The following is a 22,984-nucleotide window of genomic DNA, read 5'->3' as shown; positions in this document are numbered from 1 at the left end:
TGAATGGTATGGTTTAAGAGATGAGCTCCCAAGCTGGTGAGCGATGTGTCTGCTGTTAGTTCTATCTGTGGAACCGGGTCTAGGAACAGCCGCCCTTTGGAAAGATTTTGTGTGTTCCACCACTGCAAAGAGCGATGTGTGCGGCTGTCCACCAACACCAGATCTGTAAGCTGACCGTGAGCCTGGTTCTACTGATGTGCTATACATTCCTGTAATGGAAGCATTTGGAATCTTGCATAAGGTACAATGAAAATGCAAGAGGCCACCATCCCTATTAGCTGCATGAACACTCGAGCCGGCAGTGAGTGTTGAGGTTGAAATTTTGTTATGAGGGCTTGCATGCTGGCTATCCTGACTGGACTGGAGAATGCAACGGTTTTTGAAGTATCTATTGTGGCGCCTAGATACTGTTGTGTGTGGGACGGTTGAAGATGTGACTTGGTAAGGTGTATTGTGAATCCTAAGTCGTGCAGCAGCTGGATTGTTTTGTGTGTGTGGTGCGCACAGTTGCTGCGTGATTTGGCTTTTATGAGTATGTCGTTGAGGTAAGGAAACACATGAATGTGTTGTCTTTGCAAGTGAGCTGCTACTACTGCAAGACATTTTGTGAAGACTCTGGGTGCTGTAGTCACTCCTAATGGGAGGACTTTGAATTGGTAATGCTGACCGTCCAGTAAAAACCATAGGTATTTCCAGTGAGCAGGGTGAATAGGAATGTGAAAGTAGGCGTCCTTGAAATCTAGAGTGGCAAGGAAATCACCTTGTTGGAGCAGTGGGAGGAGCTGTTGGAGAGTAACCATGTGAAAGTGGTTGGATTGTATGTACAGGTTTAACGGTCTGAGATCTAATATTGGCCTGAGAGTACCGTCCTTTTTTGGGAAGAGGAAGTAAAGGGAGTAAACCCTTGTACCCTGATGATGTAGGGGAACCGGTTCTATTGCATGCTTTTGAAAGAGAGAGAATCTCTTGTTTTAGAAGCGTTAGATTTTTTGTGGACATCGGACCTTGTGTGGGAGGTATGTGTGGGGGAGTAGAGGTGTGTTCGAGGCAATAGCCATACTGGATAATTTGTCTCACCCACATGTCTGTGGTGATGGAATTCCTAACAGGTAGGAACTTTGACCGGAGTGGAATGGTCTTGGAGGGGGTGGGTATTTTCGAGGGGGGGGGGGGGGGGGGGGGGGGGAAGAGACCCTCTTGTGGTAGGGGAGGTGCTGGTATTATGCCCACTGCCTCTTCCTTTGTTGTTATTCCCTCTGTAACCTCCTCTAAAATATCCTTCCTTAGAGGAAGTTTGAGTGGGGCTTTTATAGGAAGAAAAGGTGTTGTCTGTCCCAAGGGTTTTAGAGGCGCCCCTATAAAAGGAGCAACAAAAGGAATCTCCAGTAGTTGATGACTAAGGACCCCATGGACTTAGCTGTTTCTGTGTCTTTTTTCATCTTATCTAAAGATGTGTCTACAGTAGGTCCAAACAAGTGTTCTTGATCAAAATGCAGATTAAGAATTGTAGACTGCACTACCTGCTTAAAACCAGATATGCTTAGCCATGGGTGCCTGTGTAGTAAAACGCTTGTGTCCGCTGCATCAAGGGCACATTTGATAGAGGTGTTTGTAATTAGATTTCCCTCTTGTATGAGATCGTTAGCTTTTGTCTTATACTGTTCTGGAAGTTGTTGCATGAGCATCTCAAGCTCTTCATAATGAGCTCCATCATACCTGGCCAGTAAAGCTAGGGCATTGGCAATGCAATATTAATTTGCCGCCTGTGACACAACCCGTTTACCAGATGCATCCAATAATTTAGATTCTATATCCGGAAGAGGGCATTACCCGTTTGGGAATTTGCCAGTTTAAGGACATTTGACACTACTTGGGAATCTAAAGGGAGGTGCGATTTGATATAAGCTGGATCATTTAGAGATGGTTTATACTTTTTATCAACCCTAGAATTGAGACCTCTAGCCCTGACAGGGTCTTTAACCCTTTCGCTGCTGATGACGAGCTCAGCTCGTCATCACCCACGGGTGTCGTGTGCTGATGACGAGCTGAGCTCGTCATAACTGCAGCAAAAGAGCAATTTGCAGCACAGCGCAAAAATCCCCGCAGCAGCCATGTGGTTAAACACATCAGGTGCACGTTTAATCATACCTTTTAACATAGGTAAAGTACTTGTTGACTTTTGTGATTGTGTAAAAGTCTCTAATAAAAAAATCTTCCTCCAAAGGGTCTGAGTGTAACTCTACCCCATGATATTTTGCAGCTCTATTTATGAGTTGCGCAAAACTTATGTTGTCATCTGGTTCAGGTACATCTGGGACATTATTATAATCGTCCCATGGGTCAGGTGGTGGGATACTGTGTATGTCATCATCATCATCAGCCCCTTGTGGGTCTTCATCCCCATCCCCACCAATAAAATCATCCTCATCATCTTGTGGTGCAGGTGAAGAAGGAAGCAGTGGAGAGTGTGCGGGAGAAAGTGGTAAAGTTGGAAGATTTGGAGACGGAGAGAGGAAGGTCTGAGAGGTGAAGTTCCTATGTCTCTCCTCTTTAAGGGTACCTCAGGTACTTCTGAGGTGTCCAATTTCCTCTTTTTAGGTGGTATTGTTGTAACATGACCTGTAACAGGGTCAATGTGTAGTGTTTTTTGTTTCGGATACGATGGATCTGGTTGAAACAGTTCTTTTGACCCATTGTATTTTTTCGGCACCAACGATTTTGGTTCAGAGTGGTGGTTTGGTTTAGTTTCTGTAGCTTTACGAGGGGTCTTGGTCTTTGGTGGAGTTTGAGTCCTAAATCTTTTTCGGCTCCGAAGATTTATGGAGTTTTTCCGGTTCCGAGGGCTTGTCCTTGGTGTGTTTCGGTGCCGAAAGGCTCGGAGTCAAAGCAGTCTTCGGTGCCGATAGAACAGGGCGTGGCACTGTTTGTTTTCGGCATTTGTTTCGGGGCCTGAAATTTTTTCCGGTACCGGTACGCGGCTGGCTCAGTCCCGAGCTGCCTGAAGGCTCTTTTTGGGACTTCGGAGCCAGGCCAGAGGGCGTGGCATCTGAAGTACTATCTCAGTGTTGACCTGAGCTTGAAGGCAAAGGCATTACCGGAGGCCTTATCTTTTGTTTTAGATGGGTCAGGGGTCTTGATCTCAGTACGCACGATCCGTTGACCTGAAGTAACCATCTGATCCTCGGCATCTGACTTGTCTGCCTCGGAGACGCTGAGGTCTTCATCCTCCGGTTCTTGTTCTTCTGGAACATCGGGCCTGCATCGAGGATGTCGTCCGGCGCCGAGGTAGTTGATCGTGACGTTGAGCCCGGCGTTCACGTATGGTTTTCTTTGATCTGAAGGAAGCACAGGCCTAGTAGTCTTTGTCCTCATGTTCTGGAGAGAGGCAAAGGTTACAGACCTCATGGAAATTAGTGTGTGGGAATTTAGCACCACACGGGGTATTTTTAAATGGAGTTCTTTCCATTGACTGCAGGGCCTGATGGCACAGACAGGCCAACAGCCTGCGTTGACGACCGGAATCGAAGGTCTTGATGAATTTTCTGGATTCGCGTCGAAGGGGAGCCCTCACCACGTCTTCAACAAGGCCGACACTGTCATCGCACCCTACCTGCGGGACATCATCAACACCTCCTTCAACACCGCTACCTTCCCGGAGAGCTGGAAGCATGCCAAACTCAGCGCTCTACTTAAGAAACCATCAACCGACCCCACCGACCTCAAGAACTACCGCCCCATCTTGCTGCTCCCGTTTCCTGCAAAAGTCACTGAGAAGACCGTCAACAAGCAGATGGCCGCCTTCCTCGAGACGAACAGATCCCTCGACCTCTCGTAGTCTGGCTTCCGGGCCAACCACAGCACCGAGACCGCCCTGATCGCAGCCACCGATGACATCCGAACCGTGCTCTACAACGGAGAAACAGCGGCCCTCATCCTCCTAGACCTCTCCGCGGCCTTCGACACTGTCTGCCACCGTACCCTAGTACAGCGCCTCAGCAACGTCGGAATCCAGGAGAAGGCACTGGAGTGGATCATCTCCTTCCTTGCCGGAAGGACACAGAGAGTCCGCCTCCCCCCGTTCAGATCAGAAGCCACCGAAGTCATCTGCGGCGTTCCTCAAGGCTCCTCGCTCAGCCCTACCCTTTTCAACGTCTACATGAGCCCCCTCGCAGCCATCGCAAGCCAGCACAACCTCAACATCATCTCCTACGCCGACGACACCCAGCTGATCCTCTCCCTCACCAACGACCCCGCCACCGCCAGAGCCAACCTACACGAAGGGATGAAAGAGGTAGCCGAATGGATGAAGAACAGCCGCCTGAAACTGAACTCGGACAAGACGGAAGTCCTCATTCTGGGATCTTCACCCTCCGGCTGGACGACTCCTGGTGGCCCCCCGCCCTAGGCAGCGCACCCAAACCGACAGACCACGCACGCAACCTGGGCGTCATCCTGGACTCCTCCCTCTCCATGACCAGACAAGTCAACGCCGTCTCCTCGACGTGCTTCAACATCCTGCGCATGTTACGAATCTTGGATCCCCACCGAGACCAGGAAGACGGTCACCCAGGCCCTCGTCACCAGCCGCCTGGACTACGGCAACTCCCTCTACGCCGGAATCACCGCCAAACTCCAGAAGAGGCTCCAGCGGATGCAGAACGCCTCAGCACGACTCCTGGACATCCCCCGTCGCAACCACATCTCCGGACACCTGAGAGACCTGCACTGGCTCCCGGTCAACAAGAGAATCACCTTCCGTCTCCTCACCCACGCACACAAAGCCCTACACAACCAAGGCCCAGGATACCTCAACAGCTGCCTCAACTTCTACGCTCCCAAACGCCAGCTTCGATCGACCGGCCAAGCCCTCGCCGCCGTCCCCCGCATCCGAAGAGCCACCACAGGGGGAAGGTCCTTCTCCTACCTCGCCGCCAAGACTTGGAACTCCCTCCCGACCCACATCCGCCTGACCCAGGACCACCTCGCCTTCAGGAAGCAGCTCAAGACCTGGCTGTTCGAGCAGTAGCGGACCCCCCTCCCCTAGCGCCTTGAGACCCTCTGGGTGAGTAGTGCGCTATATAAATGCCTTGATTGATTGACTTCCATGCAGACATTTTTTCTGTATCGTTTCCCAAAATTTCCTATGGGAAAACAAAATTTTGAGGCCTGCCTTTCCTGCCAACCCATCCCCACCCCCCTCCCACAGATGCCCCTGAAACTTTCCAGGAAGGTGCCAAATTTTGGATTTGTCACCCGCACCACCAAAAACTCTTTCTATGATAGACCTAAACAGAACTACAGACACAGTGGCAATATGTATGTATGTATGTATGTAAGTGTGTGATGTTTTTCCACACAAAAAAAGTTAAAGTGTTTGGACGCTATCCATTTATTAGATCCCATGTTTAGGAATCTGCACACTGGTCTCGCCAATTTACTTTTAGGGTTCTGCATCTGGGGACGTGGACAGTCTTTAACATAACGGTCATCAGCATGTGGGAGTGGCCCCTAGTTAGACTCTGCATGTCATTTCTAGTGCGCAGATGCATGGTGCCACCTACTGGCACACAGAGGTACTCTCGAAAGGTTTCCTGATCAAGTTTGAAGCCTGAGGAATATTTAAAAGGTGAGGGCTCTGCTTCCAGAAGTCTTCATTAGAAAGTCATGATAACAATATTTTTTTGACGTTAAGAAAAATAAAAAAACAATTGATCAAAAAACCTACGTTTAAGTGTCCATTAGGTGACGGAATGCTGAAGGCAATGCGCAGAGGGGGTTGGTTGCAGGGCCTGGCTCCTGCCCAATGCCCAGGGGCAGCCAACCCCCGCTCTGCCTGTACCAACCAGATGCGATATAGCCAACCCCTTTTCTCCAAATTATTTTTGTGTATTACGGTACTTCGGTACCACAACAAAATTATTTGTATCACTAGTGATCCCTATGGACCCCGACAACGCGGACCTGGGGGAAGGTTTTGGTCACCCTGCACCCTTATTTGCACTTTTTGACTGTTTTCTAGGATTCAGAAACAGAGTCTTGGAGTCCTGTAATGACAGCCACAACATTGGTTCTGATATGTGCGGGCAGCCAATCAGAAGAAACAACAGCACCAAACTGGCCATCTAAGGGGAAAAAATCCTCAATCAATTGGGTTTGAGTATTAATTGTTTTTGTTTTTAAGTGCGGCATTGCCAAAGTACCACTGTGCTGATACTGTTTTACTTCATCCTATCACTTCAGTGAGTTAACGGTCTAAGTATCTCATACTTGTTCTGGTAGTTAACCCCTTTATTCCCACTTTTAAATGTTAATGTCTCAAAAACAGCTTACAAGATTTACAACAAATCACAAAATGCACGCTTATGAGTAAAGTTCTAACTTTGTGCCATATTTGGTGTAATTCCGTTCAGCTATTTTTTCTGTATTGAAAAATTAAAATGTGAAACGGCACTCTTGGGTCCTCCACTTTTTTGGGGCCTGGCTTGATAAAGCACTGCAAAAAATGTCCACGAAGAAGCCACAGTGGATGAACTTTGTTTGGAAAGTTTAGTGCAGATTCGGCAAATGTTGCCAAAGTTACTAAAAAACAAAAAATGCTTTTCATATGGGAATAGCGTAAGCCTTAGAGGCAAGTGTTGTTGTGCATACTGAAAGTTGTATGGTGCCCATGTTAAATAGCTATAACAGAGTGGTATAGAGAAATTCTATGTAACAAAAACTTTTATAAGGTGTGGATGTTTACTTCAAGAACTTTACTGATGATTTTGAGGCACTGCAGATTGTTGAATAATGTGGTCTGTAGGGGTGACCCACTTAGGGGTGGTTTAACTCTATTGGGACTGTAAACATAGCTCTAAGGCAGTATGCCGATGTTCTTATCTCAGGAACGTGTGTAGTGTATTTCACAAAGATATAGGCAGTTGTCTATAGTGCCTGACAGAAGAGAAGGTGTCTTATCAGTGGCAAACGACTACTTGTCAACCTCTTGATTTAACATTGGGGGTCATGTAAAGTCTTTCTGGGGTGATCATGTTAAGGTGAATAGAGTACAACCTCTTTTCTGGAGGGTGTTCAAGGTTTAAAAATGAGTGACAGCATTAAAGTCTATGTAGGCATTCTGTTTGTAAGATGGGTGAATACCAATTAAAAGAGAGAACATCCAATAACCTTGGGCGACTTGGCAGATATGCTTTGTGTCCAGCATGAGGTCAAAGGTTATGCGCATTATCACTTAATTGGGGTTAGAAATTTGGGCACGGGGTGTGGAGATGGGGGTGGACGTCGCAGGCAATATAGCGGCATAGACATGTTTGCAGATGCCTCTGTGGGAGTCGCAGAAAAATCCTACATAATCCTGTGCAGAGACTGCCGTCCTTAGAGAAAGCAAGTGCTCGAGACCCACGAGGCCACCCAGAGACCTGAAAGAGGTGCTTGAGGCACCCCAAGATGGTGGCGCTCTGTGAATACACTGCAGAGAAGACCAGTAGCAGCAGTGGCCGATAGGCATGGAGCGAAACCCGGGCTGATGTCCCTGAACAGCAGAGGGCAGTCCACGTCTGTGGGAGGCAGAAGCCCTGACGAACGTGCAGTGTAGGGTGGCGCAGCGGTTCGGCACAGAGGCCTGGAGCATCAGGGAGAGTGTCTAGAACTCAGGAGCCAACAGATCGAGGAGAGATGCAGTGCTGGGGAGCAACACTGGTCTTCCAGCTGTGTCTGGGAGAAAGGACACACTGCTTAAGGTGGCCCTCTGCCTGCTGAGGTGAGGAGACTGAGGCTGGCAGTAGAAGGACAACTACAGTGTTTGAGGCCATTGGAGGACAATAACCAGCCCCGGTTAAATCTAGGAGTTTGAAATGCCTGGAGCACATTGGGAAGAGCTGCAACTGCGGCAGTCTTCACTGTGGAGCCCCCCTGGGTCCTCCACTCAAGTGGAAGTGGGGTGCCCCACCGATAGGACCTGGGCCATAACAAGAGGAACGCTTTGATATGGCAAAAAACCTGGAATCCTGCAGCCGGGCGGGCTAGCGCTGAGGAGGAGTGGGGTCACTATGAAGACATGGACTAGTGGGGAGTGAACTTTTGGAAATTCCTGTGGACATATTTGACGGGGACATCTTTTTGTAGCAAATATTTTGCAAGTAAATGTACGTGTAAATTCTGTGGGTAGAGGCTTTAGAATTTCATAACTTTTAGCACCCAATCAATATCTTCCCATCCAAATGTACACTGTTCTTTCTCTAAATATGCATGATCTAAAACATTTACACATATTCTGATCAAGTAGAATGCTCTTTTAATGTGTCCACGCACAGAAGAAGATGTGGATAGGGGTTCACTTAGAGGGACGGATCTCTTGAACTCACTGTACCCAAAGATTGTCAAATGTGTGACAGTCAGAATTCGTTTTTTCCTAACTCTTGTACGAGTTTGTGCTTCACTGGTTTGGTTGCAGCATCTCCATCATATAATGTGTTTGTTGGAAGAAGATCATGCGACAGAATGTCCTTGATAAATTCAGCCCATTCTTTTTCTACATCCATCTCTCTATGTGCTTGTGAAAGCTGCTTTTTGTGACCTTTTTTGCAGTGGCTGATTGGATGAAACTCTTACTATGGCAATTAAAGTGTGGAAGTATCACTTATGTCAAACAGCATTTTTTTCTTTCAATACAAATATCTCCTGCTTCAGTTCTGCGTATAGTTTTGATCCATGTTCCAGGGCATCCAGTAGACGTATCTTTATATCTCTATCCACATATTGATTGTTCACAAAGCTATGTAGTTGCGCAGGCTCAGTCATTTCAAAGGAGCTTCCTTGCTGTGAAATGACATGAAGAAGGCTGTCAAAATGTTTATTAAAACGTTCCCCTCTCTTTACCACAAGTTCGTGGTGAGGAACAGTTTCAAGATGGTCCATTAATTTTGAATTTGTCATCTCTCTGAAAACATTGCAAATAGAAAGAACTTCATGGTAAACTAGCTGCCATTGAGCAACATATTCACTTTTACTTGTCTGACTAAATTCCCTTGGAGTTTTTCTGTAATCTCTGGATCATCTGTTCCAGTTTTATATCTGGAGCCGCTGCATTGAAACTTCCCTCTTTGTCTATCACCCAAAAATATCTTTCGATCTATTTTTTGTAGCGGTATGGTTTTTCCACCTTTAGCTTCTTCACTCTCTCCAAATACCAGGACCCCTATCTCAGATAGTTTATGTACTCAAATTCGCAAAACACGATAATTAGTGACTCCCCAGTCTTCACACAAGCACAATCTGGATTTTTTTTTAGCTGTGTATACTGTTGCATAGTGTGACTGGAGATGGTATTGCTGGTAAAAACCCAACCTTCTTCAGTGGGACGGTATTCTGGGATATTCGAGCTTGAATTCCAGCCCTTGGAGGAACTGGCTTTTCTTCATCCTTCAGTCCACATCGAATAGGCAATATGATAAATTCAATTAAAACAGCTTTGCGGGCCGCAGCACAAGGCCGAAGAAGATCTATGTCCTCAGCCACTTTGAAACTTTCTGGTAGGCTGGAACATGTTGATGGCTTGTAGTGATTTTGCACACATTGGCAAGGCAGTTGGGTTATAAGTTTACAGTTTTGTTTGTTTATGCCTACAGCGGACACAGCTTGTTTCCCAGCAGATTCTTCATTCGCACAGCCTTTAAAAAGCACCATGGTAGTATCATGTGTACTGGATATTCCAAACTAAGAAGAACTTTCTTCAAAAACTAAATTATCAAGAGCAACAATTGGAAATCCTTTCCTGGTAAAGTAACTTGGAAGTGGAGTGCGGTTGGATTCACAATACTTTACAGCATGAGCTGCTAACAAGTACCTGCTCCATAATATGTCATTATAACTTGTTGATACACCAATCCTATTCATTGAAGTGATTAGTTCTCTACTTTTGCAGTTGTCATAGATTGCGTGGGCAGTCATCATCTGTAGCAGAGTTTTCTTTTTGCTGTGATGTATTTCATAAAACATGATTTGGAAAAGACAGTACATTTGCACAATATGGGATTACCTTCCACTGCTTCGCTTATATCTTCAAAGCCATCATCAATGTTGTTGGCTTCTGTTCCAAACTCAAGAACTTTAGTACTTTACAGTTTCGCTTTGCTGATATTAAACAATGATGTACACATCAGGCATTCTTTGTGACTCCCATGAGCTCTGGAGCATCACAAAATGTGTCATTAAGCGCAAATCTAAACCTTTCAGGACGTTTCTTAAAACGGTTCCTGCTAATTTTACTGCATCCTGAGATCTTATTTTGGCAGCAAGAACTTCAGGGGTCAAATCAGCTAAGAACACCATAATTGGCTCATTCGTTTTGTTAGACGGACAGAAATTAATTCTGCTATTGTAAATTCTCACAACTAAAATCTTAATTTCATTACTATGAATCAATACTGATCTCATGGAGTGTGAACCCGCAGCCGCACCCGAGTGGCTTTAAAACTTAATTTACTTTTTCAAAGGGAGCAAACTTAACTGAAGGCTGGCTGTTACGTTGCTGATGGGAGTTCATTGAACATTCATATATTTTGAATGTATGCATGCATGCATGCAGTTTGGGTGGGCAAACAAATCCACTGCAAATACATTCACCTCGCTGTTTAGATCAGCTACTCAGCTGGAAACTACATCTTGGAAGAAACTAGCTGCAGATAAAAGGAAAATGCTACTTACCAGTATGCATCTGTTCTTGGCATGTCGAGCTGCAGATTCGTACACTTTTGCAATAGATCGCCACCTGGTGTTGGGCGCGGATGACTGCAGGTTGTTGTCTTCTTGGAAGAAGTCTTTGTAGTCACGAGATAGGTGACTCCTCCCTTGGACAATACTGTGCATGGTCATCGACTCCATCCTCAGATTGTTTTTCGCCATGATGAGAAATGATGGAGTTAGTAGAAGTAAAGAGAAAGGATGTCCATGCGTGTGCATGTAAGTAAGATGAGTACTGGAACGGATACAAGTCCCGGGGAGGCGGGAGGGCGTGCACGAATCTGCAGCTCTACATGCCAAGAACAGATGCATACTGGTAAGTAGCATTTTCCGTTCGAGGCATATGAGCTGCAGGTAAGGATGAAAGTTTTCCGCTCCAGCTGGAAAATACTTATTCAGCAACTTCGAAGCGTGAAACTTTATATAAACATTTTCGACATCGAATAGACTTTGACATCACCAGAGAGGAAGACACATTGCGCTGGCGCTGGGGGCGGCTCGTTTAACAATCCTAGCCCTCTGGGGCACTGACAGACTCCAAACAAAACTATGGTGGCTCCACCGCATATGGCATCTCATGGGGATGGAAATAATTACAATGACTTTGAAATTTCAAGAGGATGCATTTGGGGAGGTCTGGCAGCCGTTTATCTCACTTTTGTCAAAGGAATTCACAGAATTCACCTGCCCTAGGTATCTAAATATGCTACACTTGACTAATCCATAACCATGTTTCTCTGAAGAAGACCCGCTGAAATCCAAGAACCACGGATACACAGATGCATAGGACTCTATGAACACCCAGGGAGGGAGGGCTTAGGGGGGACAGGGGTTAATGGGGTTGAATTTCTTTTTGTATATTAAAATAAACATCGCTAACAGCACCAACAGTAGCCAAATGTTGACGATCCATCTGAGATTTGACCGATTGCAGATTTGTTTATATTACAACTAGTTTGGCATAGCACACATTTTTCTTTGTTGAAGTAGCTCCAGATTTGATAGTTAGCAACACTGTCAGGAGGTAAAGATACTTTGCCATTACCTACTTAGCTCATGTTTACAAATTTGAATCAACGGAAAACCTGAAACAAGAACAATATTAAAATAAATTACCAATATGATGGATAAAACACATTCTAGAGTCGCCATTTTGGAAAATGGCTAAATGGTTGCTGTGAGGAGTTCTTTTCTGTCTCTATAACACTACTCGACCCACAAAACATGTTTTGACACCAAAATTAAGAATATAGGTTTCATAGCTCCTGAAATATTACATAATCACTGCAACAAATCCGCCCATTTTAAAAATGTCGTCCACAAAATTTCGGCCCTGATCAGCAATGTCTACCCAAGCTAAATTACTTCTCGCATGATACAAAAACACAAAATCAAAAATGAAAATCTCTGGGCAACAATTTTTTTTACGGTAGTATATCAAGGGGCCAAGACTATTGATGACACTCTGGAAATCTTCACACTGTGAAAAAATACTAACACATGGAATGACAGACCCAGCTCTTTCACTGAAATGCATAAAAACTCAGGACAGCCAGTCTTCAAAGAGGAACATCGAAAGTTCTCCTGTTTCAAAGGTTAACACCGAATGTGATAAGCAGGCACCAGCTTAGGTTATAAGAGGTACTGTAAAATGTGCTTTCTTCGACAGCCTAAAAAATAAAACAAGACAAAAAGAACACTGCTACTGAACCAGGATCATAGATATTGCATTATTGCGTTTGTATGACCCAACATGCTTCGCCCACATAAGATCGAACCATGCAACCCCTCGACTGATAGAGCAGAGTCAGTTCCCCTTGAGCTGTTTAGCAGTATATTGATTTTATATTTTATTTTTAAATGAGAATTGAGTTGAGTACAAAAACTGAAATGGTGAAATTATGACAATAGAACTAGTGGACTTGGAAATGTGTGTAAAAAACATACCCCAAACAGCTTGGACAGAAGCCCCTCTGAAATCTAATGAATTAAAAGAGGACTCATTTGAGTGATATGTGTAACCTACCCTTTTTTGTATGATGCAATTTGTGTGATAATGTTGGAACAGAGGAAGAGAAGGAAACAATTGCCTATGATAAGCGAAAATTGTGTCTCCACTGTGCGGAGGTAAGGATTATGTAAGTTGATATGTACTGTTGTTACGCAAATGCCAATAAAAATAAATTAAAAAATGTAAAAAGTCTGCACAGACAAAATCCCTAAAGAAGAGAGGGAGATGTAGGAATGCAATGACTTGGCATACATAGATGAGATAATGGCGTATGCTTTTTGTGTTTGCACCAACCTTACACTACGTAAAATACAGTGTATTAAAATCAACCTGCCCAGAAATCAAAAGGCCAATACTTTTTGGCATAATTTTTAAACTTAATGACAGAGCCTAAAGCTATATAGGTCTGTGAAAAAGGTTAAGGCACTGTTACATTGCCAGAGTCTGCCACGTCTTTTAATCCTGGGCTGCAACATAAAGTCATGTCATTGTTCTTTTTGTGGGGAGTTATCAGAGCTGTGTTTATGAATATTTTACTGCATTGGGCCAAGGCTGCCAGATGGCATAATTCTTTTTATACTTTTTAACTGCAAGGTGGTTTGTAGTCCTCCCTGATGACAGACACATCTAGAGAATAGCATTATAAGAGATTAAATCTAGGAAAGAAAATGTCTTTTTACACAACAGCTTTACTTATTCCAAGTGATACTAAAAACTGTCAGATTGCTTGCATTTCTTTGCAATCATATTATAAACTCCTACCAGTTTCCGTGAGCTCCATGTTAACAAGTTCCATCCAACAGGCATCAATCTCATCCAGATCATAGCGGCAGGATCCTAGAGCATATCTCCTAAAGAAATCTGGACTCTCGGAAGAAGGTGCCACACGTTTCGAAATCAAAAGAGGATATTCCTCAAGTGCATATAAAACCCTAAGGGAGAAAACATGATTTAACATGCAGTGCACAATATTTAAAGAAATGCTAAATGAAAAACAGACATGTTTGTCTTTCACAAAGGTAGAGTGCTGCAGAAAGCTATTAAAAATGAAAAAAAAAACATCTTGGAAAAAATAGACAAATGGAGATATACTTTTTGTTTTGGAGAAGTGCTTAAAAAAATTCTACCCTTGAGAAGTTTTGGTTTTTATAAGCTATACGGCATTCCAATTTTTTTTGCCACTAATTAGCTATTTCACCTGCATCATAAAGGCCTCTTCGGCAGTAAATTGAGTTACTCACCTTAGATAACATGGTTTCTCATGGATACAAAATCTTCCTCGAAATCCCTCATAGTGAAACTTATTCCAAGGTTCCTGACTGGACCTTTGAGGCCACATCTATTCCAATGTGTATCTTGAGTCCCATCTATAGTTCTAAAGCATGCTAGGGTTATATATCACCTTGTTAGAGCTTGATATGTCTTTTCTCTATCTTTGGTGCATATAGATGTCTTCAGCTGCTCTAGTTCAATTAGATCATGTACTTTTGGAATCGGTAGCCAAAATCTTTCCTTCCATTTGTCTTTAGATTTACATATTCTTAATGGGCTTAGATAAGATACCCTTATACAATAAAGAAATTCTACTCTTGGCACTTCCACAGTGGAATAATTCTTCTATATATGATAAGTCCCTGGAGTCTCTCTCCCTTTTTTCATGTAGCCTTACCCCAGTGTTGTAATTGTAGCAAAAGGGAGTTACCTTTGGCAGAGAGGTGGAACAGATCTATGCATTATTAAGTCTCTCAATTACCCCAAGCCAAATTGGTGTCTTAAATTTGAAGGTGAACCCTGTTTCCGGGCTTGAAAGCTCCGGTTTCATAGCTCTGCAAAAGTCTGGATTAAATGTTAGAGCATGGGTACTCACAAACTTTCTCTCGGGGGCCAAATTTACAGTGTGGTTTATGTCCGAAGGCCGCACCGGTGGGGGCGGAGTCAGTGGGCGAAGGGGCGGGGCTAGAGCAATTAAAAAAACTGTGACCATGAGGTTGATCACAGGTCCCTGCAGCAGACGCCTTCGTCCACTGAGCCACCAGACCCGGCATACACACATCTCTCTCGCTCTCGTTCTTTCTTTCTCTCTCTCTCTCTCTCTGTCTCCCTCCCTCTCTCTCTCTGTCTCCATCAGTCTCACTCCCTCGGTCTCACTCACTCTGAATGTCTCACTCTCTCTGTCTCCCTCTCCATCTCTGTCTCCCTCTCATTCACTCCGTTTCCCTCTCCCTCACTGTTTCCCTCTCTCTCCCTCAGTTTCCCTCTCTCTCCCTCAGTTTCCCTCTCTCTCCCTCAGTTTCCCGCTCTCTCCCTCAGTTTCCGTCTCCCTCACTCTGTTTCCCTCTCCCTCACTCTGTTTCCCTCTCCCTCACTCTGTTTCCCTCTCCCTCACTCTGTTTCCCTCTCCCTCACTCTGTTTCCCTCTCCCTCACTCTGTTTCCCTCTCCCTCACTCTGTTTCCCTCTCCCTCACTCTGTTTCCTTCTCCCTCACTCTGTTTCCCTCTCCCTCTCTCTCCTTCCCTTTCTCTCCTTCCCTCTGTCTCCCTCTCTCTCCCTCACTCTTAGCGGGCTCCCTCACTCTTAGCGGGCTCCCTCACTCTTAGCGGGCTCCCTCACTCTTAGCGGGCTCCCTCACTCTTGGCGGGCTCCCTCACTCTTGGCGGGCTCCCTCACTCTTGGCGGGCTCCCTCACTCTTGGCGGGCTCCCTCACTCTTGGCGGGCTCCCTCACTCTTGGCGAGCTCCCTCACTCTTCGCGGGATCCCTCACTCTTGGCGGGATCCCTCACTCTTGGCGGGATCCCTCACTCTCCTTCCCTCCTTCTCCCCCACTCTCCTTCCCTCACTCTCCTTCCCTCACTCTCCCTCCCTCTACTTCACTCGATCTCCCTCGCCCTCCCTCTCCCTTACTCTCCCTCGTTCTCCCTCACCCTCACTTTCACTCTCTCTCGCCCTCACTCTCCCTCCCTCGCCCTCACTCTCTCTCGTCCTCACTCTCCCTCGCCCTCACTCTCCCTAGCCCTCACTCTCCCTCGCCCTCACTCTCCCTCGCCCTCACTCTCCCTCGCCCTCACTCTCTCTCGCCCTCACTCTCCCTCCTTCCCTCACTCTCCCTCCTTCCCTCACTCTCCCTCCTTCCCTCACTCTCCCTCCTTCCCACCCTCTCCCTCCTTCCCACCCTCTCCCTCCTTCCCACCCTCTCCCTCACTCTCCCTTCCTCACTCTCCTTCGCTCACGCTCCTTCCCTCACTCTCCCCTACCCTCACTCTCCCTCACCCTCACTCTCCTTCCTTCACCCTCAGTCTCCTTTCCTCACCCTCACTCTCCTTCCCTCAAACTCTCTCCCTCACCCTCACTCTCTCTCAACCTCACTCTCCTTCCCTCACTCTCCTTCCCTCACTCTCCCTCACCCTCACTCTCCCTCACCCTCACCCTCCCTCTCTCTCCCTCCCTCCCTGTCTCTATCCCTCCACCTTGCCTGTGTGTGCCCAGGCTGAGACAGCTTCTGGGCACACACACAGCCTCACCGGAGCACTTCAGAGGTCTTTAAAAGACCATTCGTCTGTTAATGAGGCTTTGTCACCTCTTAGCCCCCTGCAGCCCCACTCTGACTACGAAGGGAAATGCCCGGCCCCCACAGAGCAGCAGTCTGAGTCGCGCTGCCGCAGGGGTGTTTGCTGACACTCTGTTAAAAATTTTTTTTTAAAGATGGGTACATGTCTGCAAGGTCCGCAGGCCGCCAGGGAAGGCTTGCCGGGCCGCTGACGGCCCGCGGGCTGTACTATGAGTACCTGTGTGTTAGAGGGTCATTGGTGGCAGGTAAGTTGTAAGGGGGTTCATTGTAGAGACTTTTCCAAAATCCCAATGATGTTACAATGTTTACAGAGTTGCCTATATTTTTCCTATAACTTTAGAGTAACCATACCACATAAGTAAAGGTAATGTTTGAGTGTTATTGCTCTAGTAGAGCCCATATTTTTGTTGAGTGTAGGTGAGTCCAATCTAAAGCAGGTTGTAATTGAGCAGGTTGAGTGCAATTTTTTGTGTGGGAATGGCAAGAGCTCAATCACTTGCAGGTTGGTGTAATGTAGATCTTTTGACCCATGCTCTTTTCCCATTCCATAGAAAAAGCTTTCTGTTTGTTTTCATATTGTGTTGGATGTGGATCATTAAGGACAGTGGTTCTACAAAAATGTCTAGAGGTCATTTTTGTGCAAGCTACTCTGCCAAACCAGGAGGATATATATATATATATATATATATATATATATATATATATATATATATATATATATATATATATATATATATATATATATATATATACATATATATACATATACACACACACACACACACATTTTGGTAGAGATTGTTGATCAAACCATACACACCAGATTATTTCGGAAAGTCACAGCGGCAACAGCATCTTGAATGCTGCAAGGGAACATCCCTGCCAACTTGTGTATAGCATCCCGTTTGGAGAGCTATTACGGGCTAAACGAAATTGTAGCTCAGATAATAGCTATCCCCAAGAAAAAAACATTATGGTACAGCGCTTTAAGTAGAGGGGATATAGTGCGAAAACCCTACCTGATGCTTGTAAGAAGGTAGACGCAGTCACTCGTACTCAATTACTGTACCAAGTACACAGGGAGGAAGAAAACAGCACCCTGCGTTTCATTACAAGTTATTCAGGGCAGGCACCTGATGTCCGGAAAATACTGAGAAGACATTGGCATGTCTTGTTAACAGACAATAGTCTTCAAAAACATCCTAACAAAGGTCCCCAAATCACGTTTCAAAAATGTAGTTCCCTGAGGGATGACCTCAGCCCCAATTCGATAACGGAGGTGGTTAAAACTAGCAAGAATAGTCAAGTGGGCTTCAAACGCTGTAGAAACTGCAAGGCTTGCAGTAACAGCGTTGATTGTACTACTCTTGATTTCTGGGACAAAAAAGGAGGTTGTAATAAGGAAAACCCTTATATGCAATACCACTTATTGTGTGTATGCACTAATTTGCCCTTGCAATAAAAGCCTACATAGGCAGCACAATGCACCGTGCCAAAAAATATGTGCTCGAACAAGTCAGGGTTATTAGGCATAATAATAGACAATATCCTATTGCATGGCACTTCTTTGAACACCATTTCCAGAATGAAAAACAACTGCGGATGGTTGTTATTGATGATGTTCCTGAGAGTGTGCGGGGTGAGAATAGACAACTTCTACTTCGCAAATTAGAGTCAAAGTACATCATTGATCTAGAAACGATCATCCCGCTAGGATTAAATTCCAGTGAGGAACTTTCTGTCCACCTACATCAGTAGAGCTGTTGATTGCAATTTAAAAGGTATTTGTAAATTTAATTGTCCGCTGTGGTATATGTAAAATTGCTTTTAATATTTTATTTCACTTTCAGGTATTGGCACATGTGTGTTTTGAGGCTATCGATATCACTGGAGAAGTAATTCTGCCCACTGGGGCAAGATTGTGTAACTTTTGAGCTTATACATATAATCAACTGAATTGACGTGGTACAGCATGAATTTTTTCTACCAAGAACTGGTGCTCACTGGAGCGGAATGGACTATCTGCATTTAAAGTACGATGATGTATGCTATTTAGCTTTACAATACATGACAGATTGTCATTGCACTGCGCCCTGAATAAAGCATTGGACTTTGAATCTGGTACGTCAATATGAAGACGTTGCCAAGAAATGTTTTGAGGCTGATTATCAACTTGTCTTATTCCTAAGATTTTCGAAATTTGTATTTACGCGCGCACTTTATTTTCATGCGTTTCTAAAAAGATCGTTAAAAAAAGACTTTTTGGGGAGGAGCCAATCTCGCGACCGCGATGGCCGCACTGTAGCTCGGCTCCGACAACCTTCCTGCCTAAACGCATATCCTGATCTTCATCCTGCTCCGAGGCGACACACTCGGCAAGAAATGGAAAGGTGAAACAATGCTCGCACTCACCGTTTGTCCCGGGAGCTCCTGTGTGCTGCGGATCTGGAGTTATGCCCTTGCTTGGTCCGGGGCCTCCGCGGCGTGCAGACCGGGGACTTGCCTGTGACGGTCGGCCGGAGTGAGGGTGTCGGCGGCGGCCCCTGGTGGAGGAGAGGGGTCGGCTGAAGAGGCCGTTGTGCGGTTGTGCCGGTGGCGACTGACCTGGCCCGGTCTGGCAGCCTGGGGGCCCGGGGGTAGAGCGCGGTCCGCCGCAGATGGAGGTAGACCGCGTAGGTGGCAGGCCCCCTCTTTGTTGCCCTGTCTGGCCATCTTGAAGCCCTTCGCCCGGATTCGTGAGGCGGTGTCCGTGGGACGGTGCCGCTGGCGGTCCCCGTTTTTGGTGGCCCTCCTTTCTGCACCAAGGTTGCCATTTCCGTGGCTCGAGGGGACCCCAGCGGAGGCATTGCTTGAGAGCCCACTCCAGAAGTTGAGGCACGGCTAAATTTACAAGATGGCGACCGGCGACCTGAGTCACAGATCTACTCGGAGCGGCGAACCTGGGTCGCTGAAGTGCACGAGGGCCGCGTCCTGTGATCGTGAGCCTACGATTGGTGATGTCCTTGGCGCCCTGCATTCTTTACGTGAGGCCATGGTCTTCGGCTCCGGTGTGAAAGATAATGGGTCTACCGCCATGTTTGTTGGACCGTCCCTCTTGGACACGGCTCGACTTGTGTGCTCCTTCGCTCCCCTCGGCTGCTGCGAGGAGTGCTGCCGCTGTGCATCTGCAGGACCGAACGCCTGCGGCCCCGAATCTCCAGGTAGCTTTGATTGTGGCGGGTGCGGGCGTGGGCCCCACGTCGGGGCCCGTTCATGCCCGAATGACTGGGGAGCGAGGTAGATGCTCGATTCGAACTGCTTTGGTGTGGCCCCGCTGTTACCTTGCGGGGGAGACCTCGCTTTATTGGGCGGCGAGACTACACCCATACTGCTTGCTGCTCCTGATGTTGCTATTGGAAAGTCTAGACTGCCGCAGCCATTGCTTGCTCTGCCGTTTGATACTGGGGTCCTCTGGTTTACCCCCCTGGCCTTATTTGTTCCGATCCTGTGCCCATCTCACCTCGAACTATTTGCTACCCACTAAACTATTGCGCATGATGGCTATGGTCAGGAGAGGACAGGGGTGAGCCGGACTGGACCCGGCGGACTACTGGTTAACGGATGGAGATGAGGACTGCCCGCAGCCGTGCCAATATGGCCGATTCCTTCGAATGTTTCTGATACTTGAGGTTGTGTCGATCTCGCTTGGATGTGGTTTTGTGTGTGTGAAGGCAGGGGGTAAGGGCCGAATGACTTGATTGCAGATCTCCTCTCCCACTGGATCTTTTTCCCCCTCTTCTCTGTTTTGTTTCTTTCTCACTTTCTACTTTCCTATATTTCGGGTTTCTATTTAGGGCGACAGGCACGCTGCTGGGGGGGTAGGCCGTAGCCTTCTGCAGGGGTGCAGGGTGGGGCGGGTGGGATGGGGTTTCTTTACTGTTCGTTTTTCTTTTAGTTCTATGCCTCTTTTGTATCCCTTTATCGGGACGCTGTGGCTGTACGTTTTTCCCATGGTATGATAGCTGGTGGGATGGGGGATGACTTGCTTGCTTCTACGGTATTGATTGCACATATATCATGACTTGCACGCCCTAACCCCGAAAGGGGATCTCTCTCAGTCTTGCGCGCTTTTATCGCTGTGGGGCGCGTGCAGTAGCGCAGCGTTCTTTCTCCCCCTCTTCTACTATTTTTCCTTCCTCCTTCCCCTTTTTTTTCTATTTACTTGGGTTAGTATAGAGGATGACTACAACTAAGCTGCTGCTCTGGTTCCTCTGTTATGTACTAGCACATATATAGGTGGTCGACGGGTGCGTGGTGGGCCACGGTGGGACTGTTCTGAACTGGGGTGTCTATAAGTTGATTCCTGTTAACCGCGGCTGTTACCTGTTTTTTATCGATGCCCTTCTGTTTTGATGTTGGATATGTGGCCCGCCAAGGGAACTTAGATGGCTAAAAGTTGCAACTGATCCTGCTATACTTCCTATTATATTATAAAATTAACCTTCCTTAATCCTGTTTCCAGCGGTCATATTCAGCCCCCCCCACCTTTTAATATTAGATTGCTTGCTTGTACAACGCTGGGTGACTGCAGGGAAATCTTGTTGTTGTCTCATGTGCTTTCATAATGTGTCGTGGCCGGCCTGACTGGTTGTAGGCCCGTATATGTATACTTCCATCTGCACAATAAAGGTTTTTTAAAAAAAAGACTTTTTGAAAGTACCGGAGAACTGCGTGTAATGTTTACTTATGACTGATTAAAGTAGAACATGTGGTTAATTCATTTTATAACCATGGTTTCAATAATGATGATTATTTGAAAGGAACAACTGGGTATGGTGCACATTTATTAATGTGGACACAGTGATAAGATGGCCGCTTTATTTCACTATACTTTGCATTATCGTCACTAGGGTGTAACTTTGAGTCGGTCTTTGATGTTTAGCAGAACTATATATATGTGTGTGAATACTGCATGTCTTCTTGGTGTGATCAAGACTAAAGTCGAAACGCGTTGCTGTGCAGTCATTGAATAAATCATCTGCAAACTACTGAAGGTGTCCGTGAGATTTCTGTATACGGAAATTATTGGCATTGTGATATATATATATATATATATATATATATATATATATATATATCAGTGAAAAGGCTGTCTAACAGGCCTGGGAAAGTTGCAGCTTAACTTATTCTTTATGTTGTTTTAGGGAGGTTGATATCCATGTATTTTATAAGACTCTTCATCCATTGCACCCCTTCTCTCTCTCTCTGGCTTAGTCTCATCTAATGGTTCCAGCCATTAGATGAGACCCCAGGAGACGACCGACAGACACGCGTTTATCAAATTTCATACTAACTAGAGGTGAATCCTGTATGCCCTTGTTGTGGAATTCAATATCGGATATTGTATATCCCGTTCCTTTATTTGGATTGCCATTTGAAGGTCTGAACTCCAGCAATATATATGTGTATACACGAACTAACATAGGATTACATTCACTGACTGGGTGGAGAAACAGTGGATCTAAAACAGATCATAAACAGGTTTTAAAGATCACGGAAGGTTTGGTCAAAAAACCATCATCCCCTTTTCAAACACATTTATTGGTGTATTTTAGTCTTAAATTGTTGAACGAGAGACAAGCATTACACATGTCCCAAGGAAGGTGGTACATCAAAAATTCACTACTACCGAAACGCGTTGACGCCCTTACTTTCACATTGGGTTACATCCAGGAACAGCCTCACATCTAATATAACCAATGAGTGAATTGATTGATGGTGTTTATATACTTGATTCCTGTTGGGAGTAACCTTTACTTGATGAATTTAAATATTTCACAATTTTTTTTTTGTCTCTCGTGATGTTTTTAATGTTTTGCATGTGTCATTATTTTAAATTGTTTTTAATAAAAAACTGACTGTTATTTGAGCTCTCTATCCTTGTGTAATATATAGAAATATATAGTTGCTTTCTTGGTCCAGAGGTGTGGCTCTATTTGTGTGGATGCACCTGCATGGGTGAGATAATATTGTACATTGGGTGACGAGTGTGGTTGATTGCATATTTGGTCATAAATTGGTTTTGGTGTACGTCCAAGGGAAATCCCTTCTTTAAACGTATTAGTGGAACATGATGCCAGCCTGCTCGACAGCTAGACCCATGACCCATCCAATACGCTTGCACCAGTCTCTTCAATCACTCCCTGCAGAAATAAGCCACCTAGCCCTTGGTTTACAGACAGTCTCAGGAATGAGAAGAAACACTGTAAATGTTTAGAGAGACAATGGTGGAAAAACTATAATGATAATAAGTCATTTATAAGCCAGCTCTAAAAAACTATTATTTAAAAGTAACAACTTCTAAGAAAATACATTTTGAGAAGAGGATAGAGGAGGCAGGCAAGAAATATAGGCATTTTCAGAGTTGAAAATACTTTGTCCTCGCAGGCCAGAGTACATCAACCTACAGCGGAACGGTTTGGGATTTCCTAAATAAGATAACAACCATTCAAGCCTTTCGTCGGACACGCAGTTGGAGGAGCGTCTGATGGATATAGCACGCTCCAGTATGGCTACTACCACTATGGCTATACTTTCAAACTTCTATCCCTTTGGGGAGATCACTGGCAGCTAAACGAGGCTTTAAATCAGGATCTCCATCAGATCTGTGTCCTACGAAACTGCTAG

At 45.5% G+C, this 22,984-nt stretch overlaps 1 protein-coding gene across 3 annotated transcripts in view; it reads right to left on the bottom strand.

The window, feature by feature from the left end:
* Positions 1–22,984, bottom strand: part of JADE2 (jade family PHD finger 2) — a 523,571-nt gene that overhangs the window by 327,272 nt on the left and 173,315 nt on the right. For all 3 annotated transcript variants that reach the window (XM_086931489.1, XM_086931491.1, XM_086931490.1), the window contains exon 5: positions 13,514–13,683. In XM_086931489.1, the coding sequence (XP_086787615.1) occupies positions 13,514–13,683 (170 nt within the window). The remainder of the gene's footprint in view (positions 1–13,513; positions 13,684–22,984) is intronic.

Source organism: Lissotriton vulgaris, chromosome 7 (genome assembly GCF_964263255.1).
Source record: "Lissotriton vulgaris chromosome 7, aLisVul1.2, whole genome shotgun sequence".
In the NCBI taxonomy this organism is placed as follows: Eukaryota; Metazoa; Chordata; class Amphibia; order Caudata; family Salamandridae; genus Lissotriton; species Lissotriton vulgaris.
The sequence above is the reverse complement of the archived record's forward strand: the minus strand, read 5'-3'. Positions and strand labels throughout refer to the sequence as shown.